The 17,983-nt window shown below is 43.0% G+C and overlaps 1 protein-coding gene across 2 annotated transcripts; it reads right to left on the reverse strand.

Annotated features, from left to right (window-relative positions):
* Window positions 1–666: 666 nt before the first annotated feature.
* NUCKS1 (nuclear casein kinase and cyclin dependent kinase substrate 1) lies at window positions 667–17,227 on the reverse strand. 2 transcript variants are annotated; one of them, XM_056361460.1, is made up of 8 exons: window positions 16,889–17,227; window positions 8,750–8,799; window positions 7,588–7,693; window positions 5,493–5,548; window positions 4,918–5,070; window positions 4,517–4,669; window positions 3,570–3,716; window positions 667–2,878 (listed from the first exon to the last, which is right to left on the reverse strand). In XM_056361460.1, exons 1-8 carry the CDS (start codon window positions 16,903–16,905, stop codon window positions 2,679–2,681), a joined length of 882 nt encoding a protein of 293 aa, XP_056217435.1. In that variant the 5' UTR covers window positions 16,906–17,227; the 3' UTR covers window positions 667–2,678. The 2 variants fall into 2 exon arrangements, with proteins under 2 accessions (XP_056217435.1, XP_056217434.1); XM_056361459.1 differs by having other exon boundaries at window positions 3,570–3,719; window positions 16,889–17,122.
* Window positions 17,228–17,983: the final 756 nt, after the last annotated feature.

The raw sequence follows: 17,983 nt of genomic DNA on the forward strand, positions 1-17,983 counted from the left end.
CAAAGATAAGTATCATGCAGCCTGTAACAGCCATGAGAGATGAACATATGAGAAAGCAGAACAGTTCTGTAAGATAAAGGGCCAAAATTGCCAGGCATAAAATAATTCAGTCCAAAACCTGAACTGAGAACAACAGAAACATACTTTTCACAGCCTTAACTTTAGTTAACTGTGTTAGAAAAAACCCAAAGAATATATTTTAAGTGGAACTTACAAAATACACTCTTCAGGAAAAAAATCTCGTCTAGCGGGTAAAGAAACAGCTGTCTGACCAGATCAGCTAGAGGTATTCTATGTTTAAGTAATCCTTGTACTTGTGATACCAAAAAAACCGTAAGAACCCAACAGACAATAGCTTGAAACACAATCTGGACTGAAGGGGAACTGTGTGGACCAGACATTCACAAAAGTGTATGCTATCCCCAAATTTAATGCAAATGTTTTTTCTAAAATTCGGCCATTTATTTTCCCATATTACCTAAGAAGCACTGGACTAGGAGTGGAGGGAATGCAAGAGACTGCTCTCCCAGAAATCTGGAAGGTGAGAAGAGGTGTGGGAGAGGAGAGGGGATTACATTGGTTTCTTTTTCCAAGACTGACACTTGACTCCAGCCTTAAGCTGTTCTGCAAAACTAAACCACTTTAAAAAAAAAAAAAAAAAAAAGATTTACAATGGAAACACCGATCATCTTTATTGTAACGGCAACAGTAGTTTCATTATAGTAAAGAATGTTAGAGAACTTATTATAAGCCAAGGTAAAGTAATTTACCAGCCTCAATAAAATTCATGGCTATGAATCACACAAGACAATCACTCGGCTGTTATATTAATATTCCGTTCCACATTTTAGGTTCCACACTGTGCTCAACATCTTCAGGCTCCCTACGCCATTCAGCCAAGTGTCCTTCCTCTGGTCATATTAGTGTATCACACCTAAAAGCTCTCTAAAATCCAAAGAGGATTAAAAATCTGGTAGTATGTGCACCAGAAATCCAACTAATTAGCTGCCTTATGTTACCTTCAAGAGGCTGGTTACAAAATGTGTAGTTCTGTGACAAAAAAAAAAAAAAAAAAAAAAAAAAAAAAAAGATGCAAAGCTTGTCAGCTATAAGATAACTGTGAGCAACATACAGAAAGCACAAAGGGTTTAAGAAAAAAAAAAAAAAAAAAAGAAAAACGGCAGGTCCAGTTTTCAGTATTTCCACCAACAAACATGGCAGCAACCTCCATATTAGGGTTTGATAACCAAGGCTTGTGAAGTTTAATTGAAGTTAAAAAAAAAGGATATGGCTGCTTTCATAAAAACACATTAAAATGCCACCACACACATCTCAAGTGTCTTGCATTTCAAGAGACATCCTGCTTTTTTTAATAAAATGATAGCCCTGCTACACTGCTTCCAAACTCCCCTTCCTCCCAGCTTCATCCTTTAATACTGTCCCTATTCAGCACTTCTCAGGCTTAGGGAGCAGAATGATGACCAACAGTCAGAAGCAGACATGTCGATGGGGGAGCAAAAGCCTCCCACGCTGTAGGATGGAAGGATGAAGAAATGGAAGTGGTATCGTGGCGATGATCACTATCGATGGAAGTCTGCTGTCCAACACTGTAGCTGGAGAGGCTGAGAGGTATGACTACATAGCCTTTCTGAGGACAGATGGAGGGAGAGAAGAGAAACACTTAAGCGTGACTCATGGGATCCGAGACTGACCAGAGCATTACAGGAATCCTTTGCTTCACATTTATAAAAGGACATCCCTCGCCCCAAAAGCTAAAGAATTTAGTTTGATGCTACCCATTGATTTTTTTTTTTTTTTCCTTGGGACATCTTCCATAATATCAAATGGAAACCAGAGTTTTAAAAATTGTTTTCGATTTCTCTTCCCTATTCTGACCATCTACAGTCAACCTTGGAAGAAATAAAATAGGGTTAATGGATGTGAGAAGCTTGTAGGTTGTGTATCTGAGTTGTACAGGATGAGCTGCAATTTGCCTAAAGCAGAACAGTATTCTATCCAGTAAAGACAAAAGATCTCGCATCCTAATTGGAGGGTCTTTTCTAAATAAAAGACAGTGGACCATCTACAAGTCTCTTGATTGCTTTCCATGAAAAACGTGCCTGAATCCAAGAAACACAGGTTTCCTCCCCATGTTTCCTCTTCCTCAACTGGAATTCGTATCAACTACATTTTTTCTGAGAGTGAACTTGTATCAACAGAAGTCTGTTAAAGCATAGGTTCATTTTTTTCACATAATCAAATACAGAATAGTTTTAAGGAACTCTTACCAGCACTGGGAAATCTATTCTACTTAACGATTTGTAAGTATGGTTTCCACGTATCAGTCTCAAACCTTATTGCTTCACAACTGCAGTATCCCTTGAAAAAAATATATATTTAAATGGTCTGTTAATTTGTCTCAAATGGCTTTCAGATTTGGTGGGGGAGGGAGAACGGAATGGCCAACAGAGAACATTGACTTCAAAATATTACTGTATAAGGGTTTCCTCTTATTAAAAAAAGGATACACTGTATTAAACAGCTGAAAGTAAAGACAGCATTCAAAGCCCATGAGTCAAGCCACAGCCAAAACCGTGTTCTACCCCTAAGTATGTTTTCTTTTCCTTTTTCTTTTTTTTCTTTTTTTTTTTTTAAACAAAGATTTCCTCAACTGCCATTTAATCTTCACCAGAGGGTGCTTCATCTTCAGATCCCTCATCCCCTGACTTCTCTGGTGGAGGGCTGGCTGATTTTTTCTTTTCTGGGGGACTTTCAGGCTCTTCATCCTCTTCTTTGGGGGATGGGGTCTTTTCTTTTGTTGCCTTGGAAGCTGTGGGGCGGCCTGCCTTCCCTTTGCCTTTCACTGGACTGGGGGTCACTGAAAAAAAGAAAAAGCTTATAAAAGTTATGATCAGCAACAAAGACTAAAACATCACATGACTTTATATAAACAGGATTTACAAGACACTTTGGTAGCAGCTTTCATTTTGTTTTGTCCATACCCCACACACAGTGGGTTTGGCACTGCATATTAGTAAAGCTGAACTGAAAAGTTAACTAACAAGATTTAAAAGCTACTTAATTGCAAGTCCTAACAAATTACTGGATATGACATCATAAATGAATGTAACTAGCCTCCTGTCAAACCAGTACATACGTTGCTATTATGATTATAGACTTCCTGCAGAAATCAAATTTTCCTTTGGTTCAGATTTCTGCACCTTCCTCCACCCTGAAAACATCAAAGTCCACAAACTGTATTATTTGGCTACGATACACAGAAATTCAAGACTGCAGCATCTCAATAGGGAAAGTTTTGCAATCTAGGCAATTTTTGCCAACGAGACATAGATACCAACTCAATTTCTTATTTAAGAATTAAAGCCACCTTATTATTTCATAGTGCTGCCTTAAATCGTGGCATGAATCACGACGATACATGAATCAGCCCTTCACCATTACATGTGAATGCCTACCGACCCCTAGATTTCTATCGAGTCTTCTGTAGGAGAAAAAAAAAAATACTAACCCCTAAAGCAAACCATGTAACTTTCTTTGCATAGACTCACCTGTGGCCTTTAGCCTGGGCTTCGGCATTTTCTTTTCTTTCCTCTCAGGTTTGGATTTCTTGGAGACCTTTTTGTTTTTCTTTTTTGAACTGCCATAGTCACTATCATCATCATCTTCCATGAGGAAGTCTTCATCGCTTCCTGAATCTGCTGAAAGCACAGAGAAATTTAAGTTTGGGGGGGGGGAAAGGGAAGAGAAGATACAGTTGAGAGATCTGCAAGTTAAACTGCAGAGACAGGAAACCAGGACTCGCCAACCTTATGCGATTCCACCTATCTGCTTCTACTGTGCTAAAGAAATTTGACATAGCAGAAGATTTTACACTGGTAGGGATAAAGCACTAGTGTAGCAGTTACAAACAGTAAAGCGTTTTGAGGTCCTCAAAATATGCTCCATCTTAATACGTAACCCATCTCAAAATAAAGAGAATCTCTTGACAGGGAGAAGTTACGTGATCTTTTCAGTGATACCGTTACTCCATTCTGAAATCACGTTTGCACTCAGAACTTCAGGAACTTACTGCGGTTCATTACTAGCTGAACCCATCTCTTCTTGTGAAACAGAAGGTCCTACTTCGATCAATCAAGGATAAAGTACTTTTGCATCATCTGAAAGTAGCACCAATGCCTCAAAAACGAATGGGATAGCAAGCAGCAGCAAAAAGCATGACAAACTTTACAATAATCCTTTAGGGCTGCTTATAGAGACACACATACATCTTTGCTGGAAACTTCAAACAAGAATTCTACACATGAAAAACCCAAGTTCGATCTGTTGGAAAGATACACAGTAATAAGGAAGTTACTGAAAAGGACAACTTAGGTCTTCACTGTTGCTGTCAAAAAGCAAACTGCTCCTTCTGCTGTCTGGCCAGACCCATAAGCTCATGTGTGGTACTATACCCATGTCACATTGTAAAAAGTTAAAATCAGTCGCATTTACTCACTCTCCTGGAATTGTGCCTCATCATCCTCTTGTTCTTCCTCCTCACTACCCACATCATCCATAAGCATCTCTCGTTGTTTAGAAGCTGCTTTGGATGCTGCCTGTCGTTGCTGACGCACGTTTTTATGGTCTTCTTTCTCGTCCTCACTGTCCTCTGCAGCAAAAGTCACCAAGTGATAATGGAGATACAGAATACAAACTACTTGTCTTGAGGTAGCATGTGGGCAAGACAAAGGTCGAGTTATTCACAAGAAAGTTAATCAAGACACTCGCTGAGTAACTGAGCTACTAGGAGAACATGGTCACATTAAACCCAATAAGCACATTTCTGTAGTCACCCAACAATAATCATGTGCAATATCTTCCACTGCACGTACTAGCAACGACTTCTTTTTTTTTTACCTGCAGGCCTTTTCCTGGATTTGGAGGCTGCTCTCTTATTCTTCTCTGGTTTAGCCTTTTTTCCTTTTTTGCTTTTTTGAGAGCTCTCATAGTCACTGTCAGCTTTGCCATCATCTGCTCCTAAGTCGTCATCTTCACTGCCAAAATCTTCATCTGGAAGGAAAAGGTACAAATATGAAGTTTCTTCTATCATTCTGAAATACGGACAAGAACTACAGGGAAGAGATTAACATACAACTATCTACCTGTGAAGATAAGCTTTATAGCAGCATCATATTGCACCAAAAAAAATATGTTACCCCATACAGGGAAGAGATTAACATGTATATATGTTTATATGTATCTGTGAAGACAAACTATAGCAGCATCATATTACACACAAAAAAATGTTATCCCAAATCAGGGCTGGAAGTAAGAGCAGTAAAGGCAGCACCCAGTTTAAGATAAGTGTATTAGAAAAGTGCATGCTTCTCTACTCTGAGTATTTTCTTTCCTATGTCAAATCCTACACCAGTAACTCTTACAAACTGGTCTTCATTTTGAAGATACACTATCTGTACAATGTAGTTAGTTACCTGCCGAGTGTGAATCATCTTTCTTAGTCTTCACATCTTTTTCTTCTGAATCCTCACTGAAAATGAGAGGAAGACAGGGTCTGACTGCTGTTTTAACTTTGATTTCAGTCAGTGCTGTATGAAAAATATCAATTTTCAGAAAGCAAACTGATCTCTAGACTGGGAATATGCACTTTTTCTAGACATTACCACGTTATACTTCAGAATTACTCAGCTGTACATGTAGTTATCATGGTTGGAAAGATAATATTCAAACTCTGAATCACATACAAACTTACACGGAGTCAAGTAAACCAACCAGGAAATAATAAGGTTGAGCTGAACCATGCACTTCACTCTGAAACCTACCAATAATCCAGATGTCTTCCATTTTCCATTCAAATTCTGAAGTTTTACATGCTAATGCATGGCTGAGTCCATAAATGGAATAAATTCTGAATAGATTTATAGCCATCACTTGTCTTTATGTCATTGTTTTCCCCGACTCCTTCATTCTGTGTACATTGCTGTGCAGCACTTCACTAGCACATATTTGGTGTACAATCTCTCGGATGATCTGCTCTGATGGAGCTTCACCGCTCCCTTCTAGCGGTTTCAACCCTCATCAGAGGGTGTCCCTATCAAGCAGGTACTAATGTTCTGTTTTTATCCAAACCTCTATCATTACTCACTACCACTGTCCAAAGAGGGTTCTCCTTCCAGCATGTAAGAACATGCACTCCAATCAGAGAGTAAACAAGTGTTTTAAACAGAAAGGGTGAATAGTCTCTCGAGGGCCACTGATGTACAACATGTGCTTCGGGAACAGCTGAACTGCTGAGTTTGCCAAGGTCAAGAAATACAATAGATCAAATCTCTGCTACTTTCAAATTTGGCAGTTGAAGCCGACACACAACGTTTCTCAAGAACTCAGTTTAGATAACTGGCCACATTACAGCCCCTCAGGCCCATCTGTTTTCAGTCTCATACAGACAACTGTGTGTTTCAGTCACTGAAATGTATGAGTGCATTTTACATGCCAGCCCTCTGCAATGTTTGTAATACACATAGAAATGTTCTTACATACTTAAAAATCCTCAAAGCTAATAGGACATCAAGGTCAACTATTTAGTTGCTTTGGGAGCTGCCTAGCCCAATTTCTTTATATGTCACACCCATTAAATCTTTGATTTCAGGTGTTACAGGCATTTACCATGGTGAATACAGTCTCTCCCTCCCAGTTCACAACAGCAAGTGGTCCGTGCAAATATTCCCATGCCTACATTCAGCTTTCAATTTATAGAAAAGGAGCACAACAGGGAAGCCTCTGAAGCATACCTGCCAATAAGTTAGGTACATCCCAGCAAACAGTGCAACAGAATAAAGAGACACCTTGGGCTTATAGTGTAAGAACTAGCTGGCAGAACCTCCATCCCTGAAGCTGATGTCTGTCATGAAAGCAGTTAATTGGCTTAATAGTCTTATAGCAACTATTTGCTGACCATAATTATTGTAAAAAGGAAAATACCTTCACTCTACAGGAAAGACTTTCACTATTCCGTGGGCATCACTTAGAAAAGAGCCCTTTCCCACTGCTGGAGCTACTCAGTTATCAAAGCCAGTTACTTTGCTGATGAATTAGACAAACCCAGAAATAAAAGAACCACAAAACTAACAAATAGCCTAACTACTCCTAACTGCCACTGTACCATCCCATTTAATCTTTAACCACAGGAATGCTCTGAGCATACTGAAAAAACGATGGAAAATGAAATGCATCTTGCTGCTAACTTACCTGGATAACCATGCCAGCTGCCAATTTTTGTAACTTGGATCATACTCCTTCCTATTCCACCTATCTAGCTCTGGGAAACTGTTTTAATGACAAAGTGCTAATAACAAGTACTTTACACATTATTTCTGTGTCTACTCAGATAAGAAAGAACCACCTCAATGTCCAAGCTGGTTATGCAAGCTCTGTGATTGAGAGCTCTGTATCTTCTTACGCTGCAGGCCTTGAATTCCACTTACAATCGTTCCTCTTAGAAGATACTGCTCCCCACATAAAGAACAAGGTTTGGAGATACGTTCGTAACAGATTAAGTGCTTCTTTTACCTGTCCTCCTGAGAATTCTTCCCAGATCGCCTCTTATTTTTAGCCTCCCGGGGAGACGAACGGATTTTCTTGGATGGGGGGCCTGAATCTCTTCCATAATCTTCATCTGGACGGGACAGTACAAAATGGTTTTGAATCAAACTCCTAGTTCCCAGCAAACTGACTTCCTCAGCTATAACTTAAACTGACCATTTCATGCACATCAAAAAGAAGCCCTTCAAAAAAAAAAAAAAACAGACCACAAAGCTTCAAACAAAACTTTATAGAAGCAAAGTCCTGTCTTAAACTAGTGATTTACCTTTTCTTCTGCCAACAGCACAATAAAAATGCTGCGTACAATCAAGTCTGACACAGGAGTATTAGGAAACATATAAAAAGCCTCACAAAAGGACAGAGTAGCTCATTTTACAGCTAGTCACGAACAGAGTTATTTTGTAAACCTATTAAAAGTTAATATCCATACATATTTCTACATGCTTGTAACAGCAAAAACTATTTACTATCCTACGATAGGAAAAAGTACATCATTATATAGTAGCTTACAAAGTAACTTTTTACAACTATTACACAACACCTTATACGATATAAGTAACAGGACTGCAATTAAGAACTACATGTAATTGTTTTCCATTATTGATCAGTGCAACCTCATTTTGCAAACAGTAGCGGTATGTCTATTTTCTAAAACCACAAAACATATTCCATATGGTTTCCAGAAAACTTTGTTAATTCACACAGAACATAAACATATTTTTTTAGATGCAATTCACAAAAATGCCTGACATTATGGGATTAGTAAGTAGAGTCCACTAAAATAAATTGAAAACGTGTTTTACTGTAGAAAAAAAGTGGCATCAGGGAGATTCTGCCACAGAACATAACATAGACCAAGGAAGAAGACAGTTGCTGCCAACAGCCTCAAGGCACTACAACAATACAAGCATTAAATAATAAGATTTCTATCACCATTGTTTGTTTAATACAAAACATATGAGCATCATTATATTTTCAAATACTTATTAACAGTTCAGGCTGTGAAGAGCAGAAACTCCTTAGAATTTAAGTTAAAGATGTAACTAGAAGCAAAACAACTAACATGTGAAGCAATAAATGAACTGCTCTAGCCCAAGAATATTATATTGTTGAGAAAAAAGTCATTTACCAGCATCATCTGATTCCTGAAACTGGGAGTAATCGACCACCTTCCTGTTCCTGTTAAAAAGCCGGGGGGAATACAATAATTAGCAATTAATAATCTCAGAGTACAAAAAGGTTTCTTCAAGTTACAAGAAAGTGCCATATCCTTCTTCCAGTGCAGGATATGTAGCCCAAAAACATCCCATGAAAACTCTTACAAATAAGCCAACTATACCTTTGAAGTCAGAAATTAGTACACACAGTATATTCTAGCATTTTCCTAAGGAGGTATTAGAATATTCTCTGAATTTGAAAGTGCTTTCTGGTAAGAAGCACTCTCTTATGGCTCGTGACTGCAGCCAGGAAGAGCCATCTTAACCTATGCTATGCAGTTATTTCATTATTAAAAATATACATGTATCATCGTATACCACCATACCAGTGAAAACACTATTTTAAAGCGATGTCTTTACCCCAAGATTAAAGACACATTTAAAGAACACATCAGCCTGAAGTTTAAGCCACAGCTCCCCCTAACTCCCTGTCTCAAATCTATGATATTTAAGACTAGGATTCTAGGTATAAAACAAGTACACAGTCTTATCATTAATTAGATAAACATGTCTGAACTGCTCTTTTTTTAATTTCTGCTTCTCACAGCTCAATATAATCATGCCTGCTCTCTTACCTTCTCCTCGAGATTTCTGTTTTCCCATGTGATCCCTGTTTCTAAAGTATTTTAAGTTTTCACTGGGGACTTCTAGGAGCTTTCTCAATTAGTTACACTGATGCCCTAACAAGATGTAAGAGAGCTGTTACAATGCTTAATTATCACTAGGCTCAGCAAGGAAAGAAGATAGGAATTGCACCCAACTTGCATTTTTGGCTAGTGAATAAGCACAGACCAATACTTTCTTTACCTCATCAGCACCTTCTCTGCTCCCTAACCAAACTGAAACTAGCACAGGCAACAAGGTATCTATCATTAACAGTGAAAATGTGATGGTCAATTCTGGACAAAATTAGTTAACTACACAAGCAGCTATTACTGAAACCAATACCTCACTTGCCAACAAAATTAGAACCATTTCTCTAACTTCTGAAACCTAAAAACTGAGATGTCAGTAATCGTTGGCTGTTTTCTCAGCACCTGTCCCACCTACTTTACTGACAAGACATAACTGCCCTGTAATACAGCTACTCAAGGGAACCAAGAGAGCTACGCAACTGAATGATACTCGAGTTCTAGCTGGTAACGCCTCAGACTCCAAACATCCACCTCTTACAGCTGACGTGCAATAGGAGGAGGTGGCACAGCTGAAAAAGGCGCCAGAGATTCAGACACCCCTCCGCACATACTTTTTACAATCCCTCTGACCCAAAGCCAATGATTAATCTGATTCTACAGTAATCAGCACGTGATCTCACCTCCACAGCTAAAAAAGTCAGTCAAGCAGTAGGTTAAGTGACCTACCCAGCATCACAGCCTTCAGGACCTGCAAAGAGAAGCCAACACAAGCTCCATCCAGCACAGGAACCACAAAGCCCTTCCCCTGTCCCGCACCGCAGAGCACCAACTGTTGAATTCCACATTCTGTTCCCATAACCAAACTGCATTTGTGATTAACATTATGCATTGCTGATAAGACCCCTTAGCTGAAAGACACCCCAAAAGCCATCGTTTTGTTCTGGCTGTCGATCCATTCGAAATCAATTATAAGTTGCCCTCCTGTACAAGTACTTCTGTTCATGGCTTACAGCAGTAGCCTTCAAAAGACGAAGGAATATAATTGTTTTTCATCCAACCCTAGGCCAAGCCTCTTAAAAACAAAACAAAAAACCCCCACCAACCCCTCAAAAAACCAAAACCCCCCAAAACAAACAAGCAAACAAAAGGAAGGCTAGACCAGTCATTAGATTTCTACAGGTTGAATACCATCCAAGCTTCAGAGCAGGCGTGAGTGGAGCAAAGTACAACAGCAATGTGCTACAGAGAGCACTGCTCACTCACCCACAGCCCGAATATGGTAAAATACTGATTTAGGAATACAGCTACTGGCAAGCTTGTTATGGCATACCATCCAGGGCCTCAAATTTCTATTCCAACAGGCAGCCTTCCTGAAGATTGCCTCCTGAGCCATCTCACATGCGAAAAGACTGAATTTATTCTGGTAAGCATGTTAAGAACCATAAAGTTACTAAGTAAGATGTCTGATTCAGTGTAAGGATCAGGTATTAGGTTTTTTTCATCTAAAAGCGTAAAGAAGGAGGCGGGGGGGAGGGGGAAGTAGAACTGCCAGATATTTTGTTCTAGCAGCTTTGTAAAACAATGGTTTCTGACATCACTTCTCAAACAAGCAAGGTGGAAATTGCAGTATTACCACATTGTAGCAAGTTGGTCATACACAGCTTCATCTTGCTCATTTCAGTCAGACCCGTATTAGATCAGGTACTGAAAATGTAACAAGAGTCCGGTAAAACATTAAAGACATACATTGTCCCTATGGAAAACACCCTTCCTCTTCCTAAGCACTGTGTTTTCAGCTAGAAAGTAAACCATGCGAGGCTCTCATTACCTGATGAGCAGGAGCAGTGACACTTGTATTAAAAAACCCCAAGCAAACAAAACCAACACTATGGCAGAAGAAAAAAGAGAGAAGGCTGTTTGGCTTGCTTTATCTTGTTTTGCAGGGCAAGGAGAAGGGTGGAGGAAAGAAGGAATAGCTATACTGGTATTACTAAAGATAGAAACTTGCAAGTCTTCCCAACAGAACCAGAGAAGCTCACAGAGGCAGAAACATGAAACAAACTGCTCTTGCATCTGCCGTTCTCCTCACTCCACTCTTGTCTTTCACCCCATGTAGATCAACTTAGGTTTTTCTTTAAAACTGTCAACAGCAATGATGGGCAATGCTTAATAACTACGAATCTGTAAAGAGAGACTGCATCTTTCATCACACCAAGGTGATAAAAACACAGGAGTTAAGTTTGCTGGAGTTAAAAGCCAGGAAAAAAAAATGTTGCTGGTTTTGTCAATGGAAAGTCTCTCTTAGCCACTAGCAAAACCTAAATGTTAAGGCAAGCAGCCAGCCATAAAAAACAAAACTATTTGTTAAATTCATTTAGACTGAGCATAAAGACAGTCCAGTAGACATCCGGGATGGATATTGTTCAATCTGGTTTAAAACAGGCACTGAAATTTTAAGGTAACTTACTTGTTAATTCAGCTTAACATTTAAAGCGTGCATGTGAGAAGGGACTGGGGGAGGAAAGGTATATAGAGAAGTCCCGACAGCTTAAGTTTTAATAACAGCTGTCAGTCCTTCTGCAATAAAGAATAACTCATCTATTAAGTCATCAACATGTTACATCAGAAGCATTTACTTAGCAAAGCAATGCTCAAGTAATTTAATAAGAAATCAGAAATGCACAGTAATTCCTACAAGCCATACTTGGAGCCTACCAAACTGAAATTTTGAAATGACGAAAAGCATGTAATGATGTAAAAGGATTGCTTAACGCCTATACAACCGAATCAGGACTGCATAGTGATACCCCATCCTCAGCTAGTGAGGTCCCTAAACCTTCAGTCTTTAAGTCAGCATGTCAGAATACAAACTAACAATCAGTTAGAAAGCTTTTGTTTTTTTAAAATGGGAATGCTTAGATCCCCAGATATTTCCACAGGCATTAAAATCCACAGGTAAAGACCGTGTTTAAAAAATATACATGTACTTCTGAAAAGCAATGCTAGAAAGAGTCTTCAAAAAGCTAGTAACTGATCTCATCGTGCACTGAAGAGGAGTGTTTAGGTCAAATGGTTATCAGTAGAAGTATCAACCTTACACAACACTTACTCAACATGGCAAGTAAAATGAATGACATTAAATGGTTACTGAGATTTTTTATAATTATTATTATTATTATTTTAACTACAGCATTTAACCAATATAACCATCAAGCTAAGCATCTATGAAGTAAGTTATGGACCCTTCATCACTGTAAAGGCTCAGTGCGAGCCTGGCATAGACAAGAGTGGTCATTTTCACTTTCTGGTTCTCATTCCGGTTGATAAAGTTGTCCCACTTTGAGGTCAGCATATTATCAGTAAGTTTTGTCATTAAAAGCACCCCTTTGATGCCTTTTTTATACATAGGTAAGAAAAAATAGATATAGATAGGATATATTCCTTAGAGGTATTTTCAAAGTTGTGCAGAACAAAATATGCAGTGCTAGATTTAGGCCTTAAATGAACATTCACTTACAATTACGCATGAGAGTTGAAACATCGAAAACTAGTGACAGTTATGTACCTAAAACACGTCACTATGGTGTTAGTCTATTTAAAAATTGGCACAACTGTACTCAGACAAGACTCACCGACTAGAGGTTCCCAATTACAGAGGTCATTGTTTGGGTCTGGACTTGGTGTAACTCCAAACGTCTGTAAGACTAGGCACTGCTCATGGTATCTGCAGAATTTTTAGGGATACACATGACTTGAAACTCCATAAAGTAATTAAATTATTTATGCAGCAACAGTTTAAGCAGTCTTGTGCCCATCCTCCATTTGAACCTAACCACAATTGAGAAGATTTTAAAATACAGCAATGTTCTGATGCAGAGCAGGGGGTGAGGGAGGAGGGGGAAAACAAACCCAAAAAAACACACACACACAAATCAATTCTGCAACCTGTATTGTTCCTGGTATTTTGATTTTTTTTTTTTTTTTTGTACCTCTGCCTTGCTCTCTGTTTCTCTTTAGACTGGAAGCTTTCAGAGCAAGGATCACATCTTTTTACTTATCTGGAAAGCGCCTATAGCTTATCCCTGGACACTACCACACATTATTACTCAAGTTAAACGCCAGTCCCCAAGGAAGTGTTGCTTTCCCGCTACCCTATGGAAGTTTTCTAGCATCACAATACTTGTATTTTACATTGTCCAGGTACAACACTGGCAACAAGACAAGTTAAATTTAATAGATAAATATTTTCCCTGCGAGTAAAATTTCAAAGGACCACCCTTCCACCATTGTGCCAATGCAAGTCTGGGATTCAAGAGTTACTAATAAAGCAAAATTAAGTACATAAAGCCTTGAAGCACTGAGATAGATCAATTCTAACTGGCTTTAATCTTAAAATGAACAAACAAAACCACCCTGTGATTTCCATACTTGCTCACACTGTTTCATTTTGCAATGCCTGCAGGAGAGGAGTACCAGCAAGTGAAAGTGACCAGCAAGGAAAAGCAGAAGCAAGCTCCATCAAATTTAAAGTAAAAATTCTTAATTAAAGCATATTAATTGATGCTGTATACAAAAATAGTGGCTCAGAATGTTTTACTTCATTTGTATCCAAGTATAGATGGGCTGTAATAATGTAGCCACCAGTTCCAAATGTTCTTTGCAGTACTTCAGAAGAGTTAGCCACAAGATGCAGAGGCTCTGTAACTGTAAGTACCCTTACTTTTTACTTCTTGCTGTTTTCTAACAATAGTGCAGATACCATCATTATCCACGCAGGAGAACTTTAATTGTGTAGAAAGTACTTGGCTCTAAGTGCCAGACACATGAAGCCTGTAAATACCGGGACTTTATCACTACTATTTAACAATTTTAAGAAACTGACTTGAACAACCAGACTCAGACTTAAGGCAGTCTTCCACCAAGAACTGGAGTAGAAACTGGGGATATATGATGGATTTTATTAAGTTCATTGTTTCAGGTGTGCACATATTCACTAGACTAGCAGACGTAATACATCAATTCAAAGACCTCTGAATAAAGGAAAACCTTTCCAACACCAAATCTTATTCTGATGAGGAACCTTCCACCAGACTTCCGTATTACCAACAATATGCTGAGATAACTAGGACAAAAAATACAATTTAAAAAGTTTTAGGTTTAAATCCATTAGAAGAGTTCTCCAGTTACTACCCAGTAGAGCAATATAATGTATTAGCCACTGAATGTTTTCATTTTTTCCTCCTGAAAGGCTATTAAATACAGCTAAATAGCGCATTGCTAGATCTATTCCTGACACAAGCCAAAAAGTTTTCTGCTACTAACAGCCTGCTGGACTTTGGCACCTGATTTCCTGTAGCCCAGTGCCTGTCAACTGAGGGTAAAACAAGTCAGATCTTTCACAACAGTGCAGATTGTGGAGATATATATATATATCTTATTTTGAAATTATTATTTTTTAGAAACTGTCGCTTATGAAGTTATTTAATACAGAAACCTTAGAAGCTATACTTCTAAAGATACGAAACTTCCCTTACCTGTAGCAAGAGCCCAGTGCCGGCAAGTAAATCACCAGCAGAATGTACACTGAAATGTCACCCTGAGCAGCAAAGTCACATCACCACTGTATTTCAGAACACAGGCACTGTCATTCAAGATCAGACCACTAGTCCAACATCCTGCCTTGCAAAAGGCCAAAGACAGATGCTTCAGAGCAGTCCCATTAATCCACCTTTTTGACATGAAACAATTCCCTAAGGCTGGAACTTTAAGCTTAATCTGCCCTTACCTCTGCATGCAGGTATACACTATTGATCTAAGGAAGAGCTATAAACCCCCCAATTGTTTCACAAATCACTGTGCCAAACTCACCTACTTAGCAAGCAGTCCTAGCTTCCATTTTTTAACCTCATATTAGAGGTTAATAAGCATATTAGAGATATTACTTAAATATCAAGACTATAACCTATAAATGTACACCTGTCAAGTTTTACAGCTGCAACTGATTTTGTGTTTATTACTCCAAAAGATCCAAAATACCTAGGATCCACATCCCAGATCAGGCTTCCATGGAACACAAGTACAACCAGTTACTTAAAAGTATCTTGAGAACGAAAAAAAAATCAGAGCATTCAATGAAGACCTTATGAAACCTCTTATCTTTTCTATAAAGACAACTTAAACTACAAGTTCGCTCTCCGAGTACTTTCCAAAGAAAAGTAAAGAAGAATACATTCCTGCCCCCCAGTAAACTTTCAGACACATGGCAAGTTCTCTACACCGTAGGTTTCCAAAGTTACCGCGATTCAGCAACGCTGTTAAGATTACCCTGCAACTCCATGCTTCAGCGCCGTTTTAACTAAAGACACAAACACCCCGACCTACCTCCTTCACTGGTGGGGAGAAGACAGCCCGTTTAGCTAAACGGCCCTCGGTTTCCTCCTCTCCACGATCTAAAATAGGCCTTCTCGGGTGGGGAGGGGGAAACACCGGGAGGAAACCGACCCGGGAGAAGCAGTTACGCTACCGGGCGAGAGGGAAAGGGCGTGTGTTCACTGCTGTTCCTACCAGAGGGGGCGGCTCCTCCGAACTCCTCCCCTAAACGTGGTTTAACTTCTATGCACAGCCCCTCTCCTCCAGACCCTCGCTGGTCACGGCGTATTGCAGGCACATTCCCTCCCCCAACCAGCGCGGTCCGCTCTGCCCCCCCCCCTCCCCGGTTCCCCCCCCCCCCCCGCCTCTCCCCTGGAAGGGGGTGCAGGGGGCTGCGACAGAGGCCTGCTGGCGCACACCGCCTGTCTCCGCACGAAGTGGGTCACTAAGGTTCACTCTTCCCGTCAGAAAATGTGGGACGCGGGACGCGGCCTCCATCGAGGCCTCCGCCTCGCACCCCCCTCGCACCCCCGTAAGGGCGCAGCGAAACGCGCCGCCGCCTGCCTGCACCCCCGGCCAGCCCAGGGCCACGCTCACCGCCCGGCCAGCGAATCAGCAATAATAATAAAAAAAGAATTATATATATATATATATATATATAAAGTTGTGAGGAAAAGGGGGAAATACAAGAGCGAGCGGCCCATGCTGCATCCGCGCAGCCTCCCTGCCCCCTCCGCCGCGCACGCTCGCCGCCCCAGGCCACGCAGCCGCCCCTCGCCCTGCGGGAGCCCCGCCGCACGCCTGCCCTCCCCCGAGGGGGCACCGGCCTCCCCGCCCCGCTGGGGCCCGGCCCGCTTCGCCACGGGCTGCCCCTTCCCCGAGCACGGCCTGCGGCGAGGCCTGCAGGGGCGGGAGGGCCTACGCCGCCGGCCCGCCGCCGGGGGCCGGGCCCGTGAGGAGGGAGGGAGGGAGGGAGGGAGGCAGCGCTGGCGCCGCGGGTGGGAGGAGAGGCGGGAGCGGGGCCTCCGCGCTCCACCAAGGACTCACCTGACAGGCCTGGACATTTTCCCCGGCGGTTCGGGCCCGGCCCGGGGGACGCCGCCCAGCGCTGAGGGGAAGGAGGAAAAAAAACGGTCGCCTGGTGCGGGCTCGGCGTCGCCCGTCCCCTCCCCGGAGCGAGCGGGAGCCCTGGGCCCAGCGCCTCAGGCCGCGCCTCCGGAGCCGCCTCTTCCCCCTCAGGCGCTGCCGCCGCCGGCCCGCGCCCCGCCGCGGGAGACACCCGCTCCTCTGCGAGGGCTGCGCGGCCCCCCCGCCCCCGGTCACCGCTCCACCGCCGCCGCGGTCGCCGCCGCTCGCCGATCCCCCCCGCAAAATGGTCGCGTTCGCACCGCCGAGAGGATGCGAGCGGGGGGCGGTGCAGCCTACCCCGCTGGCACCACCTCCTCCCCCGCTCATTGGCCGCGGCGGGCGGATCGCCGCGCCCCATTGGCTAGTTCGAACCATCACGGCGGGCAGACCCTGCCCACTCTCCCCGCGGGGAGGGGAGAGGGGCGAGGACGCCCCACACGCTCAAGCTGCTCTGAGCGGCAGAGCGGGCTGCGCCGCTGCCGGCAGATTCGCCACCGGCTCCCGGTGCCCCCGGGCCGCCGTCCCGCGCCAGGCCGCTCCGTCCCGCCCCGCAGGGCCCGCGCTGCCGCGGCCCGCCCCCGCCCCGCATTTTCCCCGCGGCGCACGGGGCGCGGTGGGGGCTCGGGGCCCGGCCGGCAGATTCGCCGCGCAGGGGCCTGGCGTGGTTTTGGAGGGAAAACGCGGGGAAGCGGCGCGCCGCCTCGCAGCGGCCCCGGGGGCGTCGAGGGCCCCGCAGCACCGCCCCCGGGCCCGCCCGGCAGCGCCGCTCCCCCGGCCGTGCCCTCCGGCGGCTGCTCTGCCCGCCGCGCTCCCCGCGCCAGCCCGCGCAGCCCCGGGGCCTCGGGACGGGCCTGCAGGGCCCCGCGGCCCGCCGGCTTCCCTCACCGCGGCCCGCACCGCCCCCCCCCCGGGGCTCCCCTCAGGCCGGCCGCCTAACGGGAGAGGCGCGGCCGCGGCCCCGCCTCGCTGCTCGCCGGGGGCTGGGGCCTTTGCAGGGGCCGGAGCGGGGCCTGG

This window comes from Falco biarmicus, chromosome 16 (assembly GCF_023638135.1).
Source record: "Falco biarmicus isolate bFalBia1 chromosome 16, bFalBia1.pri, whole genome shotgun sequence".
In the NCBI taxonomy this organism is placed as follows: domain Eukaryota; kingdom Metazoa; phylum Chordata; class Aves; order Falconiformes; family Falconidae; genus Falco; species Falco biarmicus.

Bases quoted from the DNA above. Each gene is read 5' to 3' on its own strand.
- NUCKS1 (XM_056361459.1), bottom strand. The intron at 3,720-4,516 runs GTGAGTAAATGC...CTGTGCTTTCAG, and splicing joins TGAGGCACAATTCCAGGAGA to CAGATTCAGGAAGCGATGAA. The intron at 2,879-3,569 runs GTGAGTCTATGC...TCTTTTTTTCAG, and splicing joins GCCCAGGCTAAAGGCCACAG to TGACCCCCAGTCCAGTGAAA.